At 35.4% G+C, this 16,907-nt stretch overlaps 1 protein-coding gene across 1 annotated transcript in view; it reads left to right on the forward strand.

Annotated features, from left to right (window-relative positions):
- Positions 1 to 16,907, forward strand: part of FGF7 (fibroblast growth factor 7) — a 68,452-nt gene that overhangs the window by 48,911 nt on the left and 2,634 nt on the right. The window contains exon 3 of the mRNA XM_037054602.1: positions 16,589 to 16,692. Coding sequence (XP_036910497.1) covers positions 16,589 to 16,692 — 104 coding nt within the window. The remainder of the gene's footprint in view (positions 1 to 16,588; positions 16,693 to 16,907) is intronic.

Raw genomic sequence — 16,907 nt, forward strand, 5'->3', positions numbered from 1 at the left:
CTTTCTGAGGAGTTGGAATTGGCCATTTAAACATTTTTAAAGAGTTCATCATATGATTCCATGGAGCCAGTCCATGAGGTAATTCTTGGGCAATACTAAAATAGAAATTCTATGTATTTATAGGAACTGGTGAGCAGAAGCAGGAAAAGTGCCTAGCAATTTGTATGGGGGAGGAAGACAACAAGCAAATCAATTTATTTGGGGCCAAAGGCTTATGTAAGTTGTAGAGGAAAAATGGGAGAAAATTGTAAAAGTAAGCTGAACTCAGATTTGGGGCTTTGAATTCCAAGTGAAATATTTTGTTTGCTTGTTAAGAGAGTGTACCATTGAAAGTTCTGGGATATTTGGAGCAGAGGAGTAATCTTTGTAACTTGTCCTTTGTGAATACATAAAGGGTAAACATAAAGTCAGAGAGGCTGAGAGCACGGGTCTAGCTAAGAGACTGATCATTGTTGAGGCGCAGATACTGAAGGCCTGGGCTCACACGGGGCCGGCAGAAACAGAGGGGAAGTGCTAGATGCACGCCTGGTAATACAGAAAGGGTATCTGGACCTTGTAAATGTTTTAAGTGTGTCCCTCGGTAAACCCAGATGTTTTCGTTACTTCTTCTATTTCTTTTCACTTTCATTTCTGTGAAAAATGTAACCACTCTGCATTAGAACTCATTGTTTAGACTGTGAGCAAAGAATGTGTGCCTAAAAATTCCAAAGACAGCCAAGGTCCAAAGTGGCTTTAATCATGATTTCATTTTTCTTTTTTCCCCTGGATCATTTTAATGATATAAATACATTGTTTTTGCTATATTCTTTAAAAAAATTTTATTGATGTTCAAGTACAGTTGTCTCCATTTCCCCCCACCCCTCACCCCAGCCATCCCCACCTCCCACCCTTGATCATACCCTGCTTTGGTTTTGTCCATGCTTTAATTTTTCAATGCTGGTTCCAGCATGATCTGAAACAAAGTACTTAGAATTACCTTAATTTAGAATTGCTTGAGTGGCAGAACATTTACATAAAAGTTAAGAAGAGAAAAAGGTATTTTATTCTTTTTGAAGCAATTGTGAATGGGATGACAAACTGAACTAAGCAGCAAACCAGAAACAGACTCATAGGTGGAGTGAAGATGACAGCTAATTGGGGGCGGGGGCAGGGTTAGCAGGTGGAGGAACTGAGTAAAAAGGAAAAAGGACTCATGGACAAGGACAACAGTGTGGTGTTTGCTGGGGGGGAGGGGGTATGAGGGGACTAAATGGTAATAGAAAGAAAAAACAATAAAGATTAAAACAATAAAATGAAAAAAATAGAGAAACAGGAAAGATTACATTAAATGTCTACCAGACAGCAAAACTTCTCAGTCCAAATTAATAATTAAAGTGATTAATTATTAATTGTTAATAAAGTGGATGTGTGGTTTATCTTCTAAGCTGGTGCTTCTATAACTTAGATGAAACCTCAGAGGTCTTAACTCCCAGAGCTGGCTGTAAGCAATATGTTAATGAAAGTTTCCACACCTTCTTCCTTTTATGACCATTTTCTGCTTTCAGTCTCATTCTTGGTGCCCTTGTGCTCATTCCCTTCTAGCAAGTCCAGTTTTGCTCTCAGAGAAGATATAGTCACCTACACCATAGTATGAGTTTAGGTCTATGCATTAACTCTCCCAGGTGCAATTGTATTTTGAACCTTATCCTTAGTCCTATGTAAAGAAAAGTTTGGTTTTCTACTGAAGGCATTTTAAACTTTGGGAAAATCCAGAAAATGAGAGAGATTTTTCTAGGTGGTGGGATTACGGTATCTATTTCTATTCTGATAATATTGGAGCCATTTTTAGAACATAGTAAAGGTTGTATTTAGTTGGTGTAAACACTCAATGTGATCAGATACAGAATTCTTTTCAAATAAAAGTTTAGACTTACAGTGAATACAGAACAAACAAGAGTATTTCCTCCTGTCTGGTTTAAGGAACATGATTTCTCAGTACAAAACTGGTCCCCTTGTGTTACAGGAAGGCCAGACATGATAAGGAAAAGGTTAGTAAATTGATATAGAAATTTAAATCTGTGCAATACAGTTCAACAATGTTCCCATGACATTCTTCAGCAATACACCACTGGAATTATCCTATTTATTGCACAACAGAATAGTGTGCTTTTCATTCTGGCGTGGTTTTTACCCTGCTGACACAGCTGTTGCAACTTAACTTCTTTCAAAAGAAAACACTACCGTCACTGTACCACATGTTATCTGATTTCTGAAGATTATCTAATGTTTTATTTATTTTCTTAATAAATCTCTGACTGGATGACATGATTTTTTTAGTCAACATGACAAATCCTTTAAGTAGTTTCTGACACAATTAAAGAATAGATACAAACCGGTAAGAGCTGTAATTGATTCACTCCTCACCGATGAAGAGTATGGAATGAATTCTCTGTTTCAGGACACTGCAGTTATGTTTGACACCAGCAATTATGCAATCATTTGCAACTGTTCTGAGTTTCATCTGACTTGATGGGAATTATACTTTCTGGGTCTCTGTAATAATTGATCTATTGTATTTGCTTCTTGCTGGCTTTACAGAGCATGACATTTTTAGGGTAATGTAATCTGAAGACAGGGTCAGCGTTATCAACCATATGTATCAACTGTGCTATCCTACAATGGTGGGTTCTAGGGCTGATGGGGAAAAGTAAGAGAACCTGGAACCTGCCAAAGGAAACTACCTTTGCATACAAAGTCTTCTGTGTCACCTGCTCCATGTCGAAATCAATAGAGACATGTGGGGAAGCTGAACTCACTTATTTTTCAACTCCAACACCGAATCACTGCCTCCAGGTGGCAAATTGTCTGTCCCACTATAACTTTTGAGGAAGTAAACTTTGAAAACACACACACATTACTACAGGTCACCACTTGTTTCAGGTTGACACTTTGAAACAAAATACTGGTAGCTGCGCCTTCTCATCTTATATGATTTTGACATTGTGATAAAACTTGGTTTACGACAGAAGTTGCTTACAAGAAAATCAATGACTCATCTACCATCTTAAAAATAAATGTAAGAATAAAACAAGTTTAAAATAGTATATGAGTCACTTATTTTCTTATAAGCAATTTATCTACACTGGTCAGTTTAAGATTTGTGTTACGCTGCTTTCAAGCACACTTGCTTTAAAAAATCTTTCTTGGTTTGAGAGCAACACATCATTCATTTTACTGAGTACTGGCTACATACAAAACTGCTACTTTCAGAGACACTCTTAAAACTAAATGTAATTCTACTTTTTTTGAAGGGTGTGGAACATTTAAGTTAATCATCAAAATAGTTCATATTTAATCCTGATAAATGATATATGACTTATAATCTTATTTTATTTCATTCTAAAAATCTCAGACCAACATATCATTTGAGTTTTAATAGCACAACAATTTCTATTCCCTTTCTTAGAATCAGAACAGTGAAGATTACTTTGTTTTTATAGGCAAGGCCAAAATAGTGTCTTATGGATTAAATTAGTAGGTGTCACTATGAATTCAATAGACTAGTTACTTAAATACTCTGATTTTACTAACCAGCAGAATAAGGTACTTGAGGACCTTATTTATAACACTAAGTGGCATCAGTGATTAAACTCATCGTAATTACAAAAATCTTGGTCACAACTAAGCTATGCCTTTAAAACTGGTTGAAATAGCAATAATATAATAGAGAAGTTAATGGCTATAATATATTGCCATTACCTTCTAATATTTTATGACTCTGGGAAGACATAATAATAAGCAAATAGAAAATAAGATACAATGACAAGAAGAGAGAACTTGAGGAACTATCTATCCACATCCCACCCAGGAGTTCTCACTTCCATAGTCCAATGAAAGTGTTCAATGACTACATTTAACAACAGAGGAAGGTATTAAATAGAAACGGTAATTATGCTTCAATACGTGCCTTAATATCATTCCTGCTTGTAAAGCTTAAGCCCTGCATATGTTCATAGTCAAACTGAGACATTCTGATTTGCTTCATCTTTTGAAGACCTCAGTACTGTGATCAGAGCATGAGAAACTATGAAACCCCGGGATGTGACTGCAGTTTTAAGAGGGAAGCAGGGGTAGGGGAGTGCACGTGCAGAGACTTGGAGAGACACCTACAAACACTCCTCTTGTAATACTGGGAACACGGGGAACGCTGAGCAAATATTCAATATTAAAAAATTGAAAACACTAACATTATCACCATATTTTTAGAAGTCTGATATCTTCTGATTTTTTTGGTGCTATGCAAAATGACTTTTTCTTGCTAACAAACAATTCTATTAATGCTATACATCAGGCACTATGAGAATTTTATTGTGAATTTAGATCACAGAGTGATTTGCTCTTGCCAAACTTAGGAACAGGATGCAGAAAACTGCCATCAAGCTCAGTATCTTCATAAGACACACACACAGTATCGGTTCCACCCCAACAAAAACAGCATCCCGCTAGCTTTTTTTCAGGTCATTTTCAAAATCCACTAAATTCGAAACGATCCTTGATTTCTCCCACTCCTTACCCTATGCCTTAGCCAAAACACCCACTGGGCCTGTTCGCTGAGGAGATGGACACAACAAGAGGAATGAGCAAAGGGGTAGAAATAATTCGAATCATTGCTGCTAAGTATATGATGAGTATTTGCATTCTATCATCATTTTTGCTGAAAGAAGGTAGGCTTGACATCCAGGTGGTTCATACAGGGTTATGCTTCACTTCCTAGAAGAATAATAAAATATAGAGGCAGTGACGAGGGTACTACCCAGAAAACTGAAAGAAATGCTTCCAGGAACTTGGCAGCTTGTGAGAAAAAATTCCAGGATGTAAGGAGACCAAGGGAACCATTTGGAGTGACCTGCAATGTATCTGCTGTGTTTGTCCTTGTGTCTGTAGTGGTAACCACCAATCATGTGTAATATAAATAACCTGTTTTTCTTGGCTATTACTGAAAGTGAAAAGGTTTGAGATATTCTCTTCGATGCTTCAGCTTATTAGAGAAGGTAAGCATCTTAAAAGGGATAAGAAAACTAATTTAGGAAGCCAAGAAGAAAACACACCTAAAGGGGCTAGTGAATCCAAACTATCATTAAGAAGATAGCCAATGAAATAAACATCTGGAGAACTGACAACTTTGCTCCGCAGAAACATCTGGGAGTTTCCAGGCTCCATTCAGCTCACTGTCCCACAGTCACTCTGTCCCCATAATCTAAGTTAGCATCCCTATTCCAGCAGGAGGGTGGAATTAAAGAAGAAAAAGTGGGAACAAAGAGCTCTTGCCGGCTACCTCTTACAGAAGACTTCTGAGGTTTGCTACGGGACACTTCACATGTCCCATCAACCAGAACTCTGTCCCATGGCCACGCTGAACTGAAGGGAGACTGGGAAATGCAATGTTTATTTTGTGCAGCCAGCTAATAATTCTATTGCTGTGAAAGAAGAGGAGAATGGAAATTGGGGAACAATAAATAGTCTTTGCTCACAAATTTGGGGAGAAAAATGTCTTGTATGATTTAATGAAAAAACGAGTAACATAATGAATGACATTGTTTTGTCATAAGCTTGAAGATTTAAGGGTTGCAGATACCACCAAAGAGAGAACAGAAAGCCCTGTATGTCTCCCGAGAAAAAGGGCAAGATCAAAATGTACAATTTCAAATGGTATAAGAAAGCACAGAATTCAATGGTTAATAGTCGATGGAAAAGAAATACACTGAATATTAGAGATAGAGACATCCATCAAATTTGCCAAAACAAATGAAAGAAATAGCTAATATGTTGGGTCCCTTAATTTTCAAATATACTCATATATCATGTATTTATAATTTATTCCCTGTCAATTAACACACAGAATTTGATGGTGCTGAATTAAAACTTAAATAACTGTGAGTCAGAAATAGTAAATAATAGACAGAAATATAAAGATCTAAACTTCAGTGAAAAAAATGAGTTGCAAGACAAAAAATAAAAACACACACGAGATGTGATTTATTCACATGACTGAAGTCCTGGGCATTTGCCTCCTTAACAGAAACCACCAGTATGCCACTGCTTCTGAAATACTGTGTTTTTCCATGTGTAATGTGTACTTTTTTGCTCAAATTTTTGAGGGAAAAATGATACATATTATACATAGGTATAATGGTTACATGCCATGGGTGTAATAATGGGTGTAAGGATCCCATGTGTAATGTGCACAAAAACGTGGGTGCACTTTACACATGGCAAAAACATGGTACGTAATACATTAAGTTGAATTAAGAAATTTAACTCACTCCTTCTCAAGAAATTACATGTGTACTAACCAGAAGTTTCCAAGGTATTGGGGGATTAATTTACCTAAAGGCATAAAAGAATCTTTTTCAACTTCCATATAGTTTTTAAAAAATCAATTATATATTTTCCAGCTTTATCAGATATAAAGCTTAATGATTAGACAGATGAGATAAATTTGCTCATGATCTACTTTACTCATCTTTAGTTTTTTATATTCCATTATTTAATCAAATCATGATTATTTTCACTATTACATAAATATTTTTATTCATTGGCATATGCTGTTATATTTATAACCTTAACAGGCACACTTTTTATTATATCAAAACTCCAAAATAATTTAGTGATTGAAAATATTTTTTAAATGATAGAGAACTTATATTAGTGTGGCTTATGTCTGTATTAAAGAAAATAATGAACAATATTCTGTCTTAGACTACGTAGATCTGTACGGGTTTGGTTCTTGCTGGGAAGCTGGTTTTGTATAAATAACAGAACTGGTAAAGAGTCTGGAATTCATGCTGAATGAGGTGGGCTGGGGAAACTACAGAAGCTTTGCTTAATGACATGTGGGGCCGGTATCTTCATCTCTTTGAAAGGCTTTTATGTGGAAAAAGCACTGATTTATTTTACACACACACACACACACACACACACACACACACTCAGTAACACCTAGGATGAGAGCAACCTATGAATGTAATGAGCCACTTCAAAATTGGTGATATACAATAAATTAGTGTGGGTACGTAACAGATCAATCAATTGGACAAAACAAGATAACCAATATAAGACAAAAAACAGGCATTGCATCAGTAAAAAAAAAGAAATAGAATATTTAATAAATAATGTTGGAAAACCAGCTAGCTATTTTCAGGAATAAAATATCAGTTTAGAATTTCATCTCACACCATATCCCAAATTAACTGCAGGTGAATTTAAAAGATATACTTAAAATTAAAACTATAGAAGGTGGAATAAAATGTATTTCCAGTGAAATAAGCAAAGACTTTTAAGCATAAAAATAATACAATAAATAGCAAAAATGATCTATACATATGGTGACACAAAATTAATCATTTTTCGGAATAGCGCAGGATTAGACGAACAGCAAGGATTAGGGATAGAACAAGAGATATCAAGTGTGCCAAAAGGCACATACAAGAAAGTTACGCTTATTAAACAAAACTCTTGGATTTGGCACTTAGGAGATCATTGATGAGCCTGAAGAGAGAATGCCAATAAAGAGATTAGAAGTTAGAATTCAAGAGTTAAATTGAGAAGAAGTGAGCTTTACTCTACCCATAAAGCAGTGTGGTGCTAGTAAAAAGGAAGTGGGCAGCCTTTTAAGGAGATTTTAGTGCTAAGAGCCGGGGCCTTCTATTCAACTGGCCCGTAGGGAAAGAGCCTCGGGCCTATGAAAACTTCAAGGTCTTACAAGTGCATACTAAAACCTTAAAATTTGATATTGGCAATAGAATTTGAAAAGAAAATTAAAACAAAGATGAGCAGATATTTAACATATAAAATTTATCTTTTTTTCATAACATTTGAAAATAATATGATAATATATTTTCACTTTGTAAGAATTCCTAAGAATGCACAATATTTACAGAAAATATATAGCTAATGGTGAATTCAATGAATTTCTTTAGGGCAAATAATTTCAAAAGAAAGTTTATATAAAACTTTGAAATATAGACAGAATACTGTACTTAAAAAATAATTAAATTAATTAAAAATAAAGGATACATGGACAACAACTGAGAAGGGTGGAAATAGGAGGGAGGGGGGAGGATGGGGGGTGGGATGGGATGGGAGTAATAGACAGAAAACTGTACTTGAAAAATAATTAAATTAAAAAATTTAAAAAAAAAAATAAATAAATAAATAAATAAATAAATAAATAAAATTAAATTTAAAAAAACTTTGAAATAATTATAAAACATTGTATCTAATGAGAAATATGTGTGCATTTTAATGTTTGACTGTGTAGGGTGGTCTCAGAAAATAACAATACTTAGGGTCTATGAAAGTCTTAAAACATCCCTGATAAAGAGTAAAAATTGGAAGGTGGATTTCTGTAGTTAAAAAGCAAGGAAGAGAAGGACTGAAGATGCCCAAGAGAGATGAGGAGGAGGCAGAATCAACAGTCTGCTGTTCTTTGAGGGCCATTCTTTGGAACTGAAAATAGCAAACACACATACATAATAATAACTAGAGCAATTACATGCAGGATATGTAAAAATGTAACTCTGATACAGGGTTTTAATAAGTTAAAAATACAGCACATATTTAGAAAAAGTGTTTGCTATCCTTGCAAGTCAGTGTGCAAAAATCATAGCTTATTCTTTAATTAAAACCATACTAATGTTAAACTAGTAACCACACTGACCAAACATGAATGCTTTACATAGTTTACTATTTACTTACATAATTTAATTACAATATGCAACTTGATACTTTTAAATATTGTTAAGAAATTCTCCAGACATTTTGGAGCACATGGAGCATTTCTGTATGCTGTGCCATGGAATTTTAATTTTTAAGCCCATGTATATAGAGAGTTCTATAAAATAGCTAAAGATACTCAATTCATCACTATAAGGGCACAATATATGAAGTACAGTCAAACTACAACTAAACAGACAAGAAAAATAGAATTAATTTAGAAAAGCTATTCAAACTTTTTAGTCCTGAGACTCCTTTATACTCTTAAAAGTTGTTGAAGATTTCAAAGGGCTTTCTTCATATGGGCTATAGGTCGATGTGAACATCGGCTGACGGCACTGGCATAGGAAGAAAACTGGGCTTGCATAGTTCTTGTGATGTTCTCTTCTTAGCTGCACTGCACCTCCAATTCATTTTCCTAAAATACAATTTATATCCTGACATTTTCAAATTTCAAACTTCCAGTGACTCTGCATTGTCTGTAAGTAAAAGATACACTTCCTTAACCTGACAATAAAGGCCCTAAACAATGGAGCTGTAACTCCTTCACTGCCTTCTCTTACTACTTAGATGTACTTCCTACTCCAGACATCTGTAGTTTCAATCTTCTGAACATGAATTTGGAATCTCTGCCTAAATGGTCTTACATATACTTTTCTCTTGCAATTAGAGTGGTGTTCCCATCCTATGCTTCCATTTCACCTATTTCAACCTTACCCATTTTTCAAGGTCTCATTCAAGCTTTCTGTGTGCCTCAAATCCTCCCCTGATCTCCTAGGATACGCAACACCGCTTTCTTCTGAATTTCTGTTGAAGTGACTTCAACCCTATTCTTTTTAGCAATTGGCATATACTGCTGGGTATCATTCATTTTCTTTTTCTGTATGAAGAAAAAATTCTAACCAAATTTTGATAAATATTTCATTCCTGTCCATACATTTTGATGACATCACAATTAATCAGATCGGTTTTCTAAAATATGACTGGACCTCAGCTATTTTTCCATCCCAATGCACCTGAGACACACCACACATGTACAAGTGTAGGAGTGGTCTGTATGTAGAATATTCGTATTTCCTACACCTCCCAAGCAGGTTTGCATTATAGCCTTACTCCTTATAACTGCCCATATTTCACAAAGAGAAGTCATCACCGTGGTAGGCAGATCTCATTCCATCACTGAAGACACACTGACAGTAACTAATAACAAACCCCAGATGTGCTGCATATTCGGGAAAAGGATAAGTCATAAAAAATGCCAGTATAAACAGTGTCTCACACACTCAGTCATATTAAGTTGTTAATTAAAATCTAGTCTGTATTTTTAACTAATAGACTGCTTTTAGAACAGTTTTAGATTTACTGAAAATTGAGTTGATAGTAGTTCCCATTACACCCCAAACTCCCCTCACAGTTTGTCTATTATCAACATCTTGCATTAATGTGGTAAACTTGTTAAAGTTGATGAGCCTATTATGATATATATTGTTAATTATGTCCATAGTTTACACTGAAGTTTACTCTTTGCCTTACGTAGTTCTATGAGTTTAGACAAGTGCAAAAATAACATCATGTATCCACTATTACAGTATCACACAAAAGTTTCACTGCCTTAAAAATCCTGTTCTTCACATCTCCATCCCTTCTCACTTTTCCCCAATCCCCTGGCAACCATTGATCTTTTTATTGTTGACATAGTTTAACCCTTTCCAGAATGTCACACAGTTGAAATCTTATAGTATATAAACTTTCAGACTGATTTCTTTCTTTTAGCAATATGCTTTTAAGGTTCTTCCATGTGTCTTTTTTTTTTGGCTGGATAGTTCTTTTCCTTTTGTTGCTTAAAAATATTCCAAAGTATGACTTACCACAATTTGTTTATCCATTCACATACTGAAGAACATTTGTTTGCTTTCAGTTTTGACAATTATAAATAAAACTCTGCTGTAAACCTTCAGGTTCAGGTTTTTGTGTGGATATGCGTTTTCAAATCAATTGAGTAAACACCCAAGGGCAGTACTGCTGGATTGCATGATAATAGTATGCTTAGTGTTCCTTATTAAACCGATGAACTGTTTTCCAAAGTGGCTGTACCATTTGCATTTCCACTAACAATGAATGAGAGTTCTGTAAGAACCCTGAAACACCAATCCAAAAGAACCTATGCACCCAATGTTCATAGCAGCACAATTTACAATAGCCAAGTGCTGGAAGAAACCTAAGTGCCCATTAGTAAATGAGTGGATCGAAAAACTATGATACATTGACACAATGGAATACTACCCAGCAGAAAGAAAGAAGGAGCTCCTACTCTTTGCGATAAGCATGGATGGAACTGGAGAACATTATGCTAAGTAAAATAAGCCAGGCAGTGAAAGACAAATACCAAATGATCTCACATTTAACTGGAACCTAATAAACAAAAGAAAAAAGCAAGCAAAATATAACCAGAGACACTGAAATTAAGAACAATGTGACAGTAATCAGAGGGGAGGTGGGAGAGGATGATGGGGGGAAGGGTTTTCAGGAACAACTACCAAGGACACATGGACAAAACCAAGAGGGGGGTGTGGGAGCAGGGGAGTGAGGTGTATTTAGCTGGGGTGGAGGGAAGTAGTGGGGAGTTAATGCAGACAACTGTAATGGAACAACAATAAAATAATTTTAAAAATAAAATTCATTCAGGTAAAAAAATAAATGAATGAGAGTTCCGGTTGCTCTCTATCCTTTTCTGCATATGGTGTTGTCAGGTTTTAAGATTTTAGTCATTCTAATAGTTGTACAGTAATATCTCATTGTTGTTTTACTTTTCAATCCCATAATGACATATGATGTTGGGCAGATTCTCAGATGCTTATTTGCCATTGGATATCTTCTTTCATGGAGCATCTGCTCACTTTTGCCCACTTTTTACCTGGGTTGCTGGTTTTCTTATTGTTAAGTTTGAAGAGGTTTTTTTGGATATACTGGCTGTATTTTTTTGTATATACTTTAATGGAATAATAAATGGAATCTGTAGTCTTAAATGTAATTTAAATATATAAGAGTTAAGATTTCCCACTCAATAATCCAAGCTTGAGAGAAAATCACAAGTTATTTAACATTAAAAATGGTTTTTTTTCTTTGTTGATACCAATTCTTAGTTAATGTGCCCAGGAAAGTATATTTAAAATGGTCAAGGACATCCCCAGCTGGTGTGGCTCAGTGCATTGAGAGTCAGCCTGCGAACCAAAGGGTCACTGGTTCAATACCCAGTCAGGGCACGTGCCTGGGTTGTTGGACAGATTCCCAGTACGGGCCATGCAAGAAGTAACCACACATTGATGTTTCTTTTCCTCTCTCCCTCCTTTGCCCTCTGTCTAAAAATAAATAAAATCTTTAAAAAATAAAATGGTTAAGGATAAACTTCAGTGTACTGGTTGGCCTAATAACCATTAAACAATTGTCTCCACTTATTTTCAACTTTAAAATCATTTTTATTTATCATGCTGGCACATACATATTAATATGTACCCCTTCCAAACTTTTAAATATAAAGCTTAAAACGTTCAGGGAAAAGAAATATTCAAGGAACTGGGGTGGGGTGACTTCTGTGTGATGAGATATGAAAAAATTTTTTCTGCTATCAATTCATGAAAAGACATAGAGGAACCTTAAATGCATATGACTAAGTGAGAGAAGTCATTCTAAAAAGGCTACATACTGTATGTTTCCAACTATGTAATGTTCTGGGAAAAGCAAAACTATGGAGACAGTGAAAGATCAGTGGTTGCCAGGGGTTGGGTATGAGGAGAGGGATGAAAAGGCAGAACACTGAAGATTTTTAGGGCAATAAAATTACTCTATTTGATACGATAATGACAGGTACATGTCTAAACCAATAGAACGTGTACTGCCAAGAGTAAACCATAACGTCAGTGACAGGCTCTGGGTGACCGTGATGTGGCAGTGCAGGTGCACCAGCTGTAACAAATGCCCCTCTGGTGAGGAATGCTGGCAACGGGGGGCATGTGCATGTGTTGGGGGCAGGGTGTGGGGGTGGTCTCTGCACCTGCCCCTCAATTTTGCTGTGAATCTAAAACTGATCTAAGATAAAATTAATAAAATAAAAATTTTAAATCAGGAACATTAAAACACTTTAGAATCATAAATCATGTTGGTAATAAAAACAAAGAACTGGCATTAATTTTTGAAATAAATTAGGGGAACACCTTAAATGCTGGAAATAGATGCCAGATAGCTCCTTAAAAAAGTAACAGGGAGGTATACAAAGGTTACTCATTCCTCATTGCAAGTGTGAATCAGGTTTAAAAAACAAGTAAGCAAAATGGTTTAGGTAAACTCGTATGGCTTTAGCAGAAATTAATCACAAAAATAAATTCAGGAAAGTCCTTTTGGGCACTTTCCCTAGTTTGTACTGGTGACATACTAAGTAATGGATTAATACTATGGTTGACAATATTGTTAACAAACGTATTGCTAACAAAGCTAAATGCCAATTTACTTGACATGTCTCATTTTTCATGTTCTGCTATGTGAGATGATCTTTTTCTTTTATCTATTTATTTTTTGAACTTGATCATTATGCCACCACGGTCATTAACAACTTGATGCACCCATGCAATATGGAAACAAATTTATTGGAAACAAATTTATTATGTTCTTTATACACATAATCTTCTCTTAAATATAAATCCAGACCAACAAAAAGACAAATTTTCTATTTGTCTTCTACGAGGCAAGGACACACAGTAGGACTGAAAAACGTGTACAATTAACTTTCTTGGTTGAACAGCTAACTTAATATTGGCATGCTATGTATTTTTGCATCATATTTTTTCAGCGACTGCCTGGCTTGTGGTTTGGAGGGCAGGGTACCATAAGCTTACTCAGTGAATTCTGCAGGTCTCTGTGAATGTGTAGGAACATCGCTTCCCTGTTCTGTACTTAAACGTTAGTTTTCTCATTCTGGGTTTTTCTTGAATAAAAAGGGGGAAAACATACTTACAAAGTCAGGGTTGAGAAGTGATTGATTCTGACACTACTTACTGCTCTTCCAGACATTCTACGTTTAAATCTGTTGATTTCCTAGTGAAAGATATTTTTTAAAGACATCAAACAATTAAGAACATCCCTGAATTAGGAACCTTATCGTTTTGAGTATTGTAATGCTAGGTAAGGGAAGAATCTTTAAAGATTGAACCTTTTCATGTGCTTATTTGCCATCTGTGTATCTATTTTGATAATTTATTGGTTCAGATAGTGCCCTTCTGAACTGGGTTGTTAAAACCTAAAGTTCTTTGATAGTCTGTACCCCAATATGGGGAGGAGTACAATGAACAATGTGCATCACTTATTAAGTGGTGACTCTTGTTAGAGGGCAATAAAGATAAAATGAACAATGGACAGGCAGGGAATCGGGACCAAAGGTTTGGAAGTGGGACAATATGAACATACTGTCATGACTAGACCCGAAATGGAAGATGTCTACATTTCATAATTAGCAGTGCCTCTATCAACAGTTACACTGTCTGGACAGCTGGCCTATTAAAGACAAGTCAGCGAACATTACAGATTCCATTCCCTAATTACAACTGAGTATGAGAGACAGCCTAAGCCTATTTATCAGTACTCTTCTTTCTATCTAAGAAAAATATGTAATATTGAACAAAGAGAGGAAAAGCAGGAGTAAATGGACTTGAAAATAAAGAAAACATTGACTTCATATCATTTTACAGTGGTAAGATGTTTAGAAACCAACTATTCCATGTCTTTAAATAGATGTATTTACTCCATTTTGAAGGCATTGCAAATATGAGTATGTTAAAGTGGTGAATTCCTTCAGTATGATTCATTCTATTAGGACACGTGTAACCTAATCAGACTCTGTGGCATAGTAAATTATTTCCCATTGGTATTCCTTCGGCGAGCACAAGAAGGGCTAGTCACCAGACAGAGTGCTCCCAGAGGGCTGGCTGGTTTGTCTCTGAACCAACCTGGCACCGAACTGGCTCTCAGGGAACATTTGCCAAATGCTGCGCAACCTCATCAGCGTCCCAGCCTTCCTATGTTTGCAAACTATTGCTAGAATTTCCCTTAGCCTCCTCTTCAGGGCTGTGTTTTCCAAAACAATTTTTTTCTCTTTCACTTAAGGTATATGTACAGATGTGTTTGCTGCTTATATTAGATTTTTAACTTCTGGAATTCAGAAACCAGGGCTATTTTTCTTAATTTGTACCCTAAAATTACAGTACAGTACTATGCATTCTGACAATGCTTCATAAACACTTAAAAAGATTAATATCAATTTTTTTGCATTTTCCTTGTAGACCCTTAGTCTAGATGAACAGCTGCAGAATGCTCATCTGGAGCCCTGACAAGGGCCGAGTGTAGGAGACTGGCAAACGGCTTCTGGACGCAGCGCATGTGTGCGGCAGATGACACATATTAACTAGGCTGCATCCGTCTCAGTGAAGGGGGTGACGATTTTGTCCCCCAAACAGGAAAACTGAAGTGAAAAGAATAAGTCAGAGAATAAAGTAAAGACATGGAGTAAAATGTCCGATTTTCCTTCAATTAAATGAATATCTTAGAAAACAGCTTTTGGAGTCTCAATGTGTGCAGATAATGTTCACTTGGAATTTTCTTTGTATTGTGCGAGGCTCAGGAAATGCCCTTGTTTCCAGCTTCATGTTGAAAGTATCATTAACAGCAATGACCCAAAAATGTTCACTAAACTTTCAATTCCAAAGTCAATTTAAAACATTTCTTAAGGTTTTTGTATTTAGTATGAGCCATTAAAATATAGCACACAAGTAAAAGATATATGATAAAAATAAGAGGTTAACAATCTTGTGGTAACTACAATACCTGTTTTGTAAAACTAATTTCAACAAAGATGAGACAATCAATTGGAAAGGTACAGATTTATAAAATAACATATGAGGAGGATTCATAATTTGGTTTTAAGTTCTCTTCATGTATTAAAAAACTGACTCTTAATTTTTGGAAGGCTAGGATCTGTTTACCATCATTTACAATGGATTTAACCACATTTTTATTCAATGTCAGTATATTCAAGAGATACTCTGTTAGCACTAATTTTTAAGACAAAGTTTAAGTAGAAAAGTTAGGGTATTAGCTTATCATGTACTTTTATAGTCTTACATTATGATTAAGAGACAGACTATTTGGGTTCAAATACTACCTCTGCCACTTACCAGCTAAGAGAATTTGGGCAAATTTCTAAATTGCTCTATGCCTAAGTTTCTTGATCTGTAAACTGGGTATAACAAGAGCATATGTCTCCACAGTCTTGGTGATAAGTAGATGCGTTAACACACAAGCACTGGAGCAATTCCTAACACGTGGTATGAGTTCACTAAACCTTAGCTATTATTGTTATTGCTATTATTCTCGTAAATTAGAAATGTACAAAGCCAAAGGGGGTAGGATCAAGGGTGGAAGGTGGGGATGAGTGGGGTGGTGGGGAATGGAGACACTGTACTTGAACAACAATAAAAATAAATAAATTAATTTTAAAAAGAAATGTAACTCTAGAGAAGAGAAAGCTACGCTGAAATATGTAACTATTCACTTCAATCCAGATATATTTTTCCACAAAATAAAAAAATCAGTAGTTTGCACATACTTAGTAAGAACTAGTAATCTGGTGTTTGTGTGCATGTGTTAAAGGGGGCTCAGGCTAATTAAATAATCACATTAATAATCTTAAAAACTTCCCAGTAAGACAGAAATAAAGACAAATGGTCATTCTTGCATAACCTGCAAAGCTGAATAAATAACTGACATATCTTTCTGTGATTCCTTGCAGATATCATGGAAATCAGGACAGTGGAGGTTGGAATTGTGGCAATCAAAGGGGTGGAGAGTGAATATTTTCTTGCAATGAACAAGGAAGGGAAACTCTATGCAAAGGTATTAATAATCAATAGCTTAGCCTTAATTTTTCAAACTCACTTTTTCAAGAACATCTTTCCTCTCTAAAGAGTAAAATGGAATTAATTTCTCTCTAACTATATAATTTAATGATTTTTATTATAATATTTTGTATTCAAGCATTAAGAAAAATGTTTTTTTTAGTGAGTGGACAAATTGCTTAGTTCTCTGGACTTTGGTTGGAAATTGAGTTA

Source organism: Sturnira hondurensis, unplaced genomic scaffold (genome assembly GCF_014824575.4).
Source record: "Sturnira hondurensis isolate 20B ecotype Veracruz unplaced genomic scaffold, ASM1482457v3 Scaffold0008196, whole genome shotgun sequence".
Taxonomy (NCBI): domain Eukaryota; kingdom Metazoa; phylum Chordata; class Mammalia; order Chiroptera; family Phyllostomidae; genus Sturnira; species Sturnira hondurensis.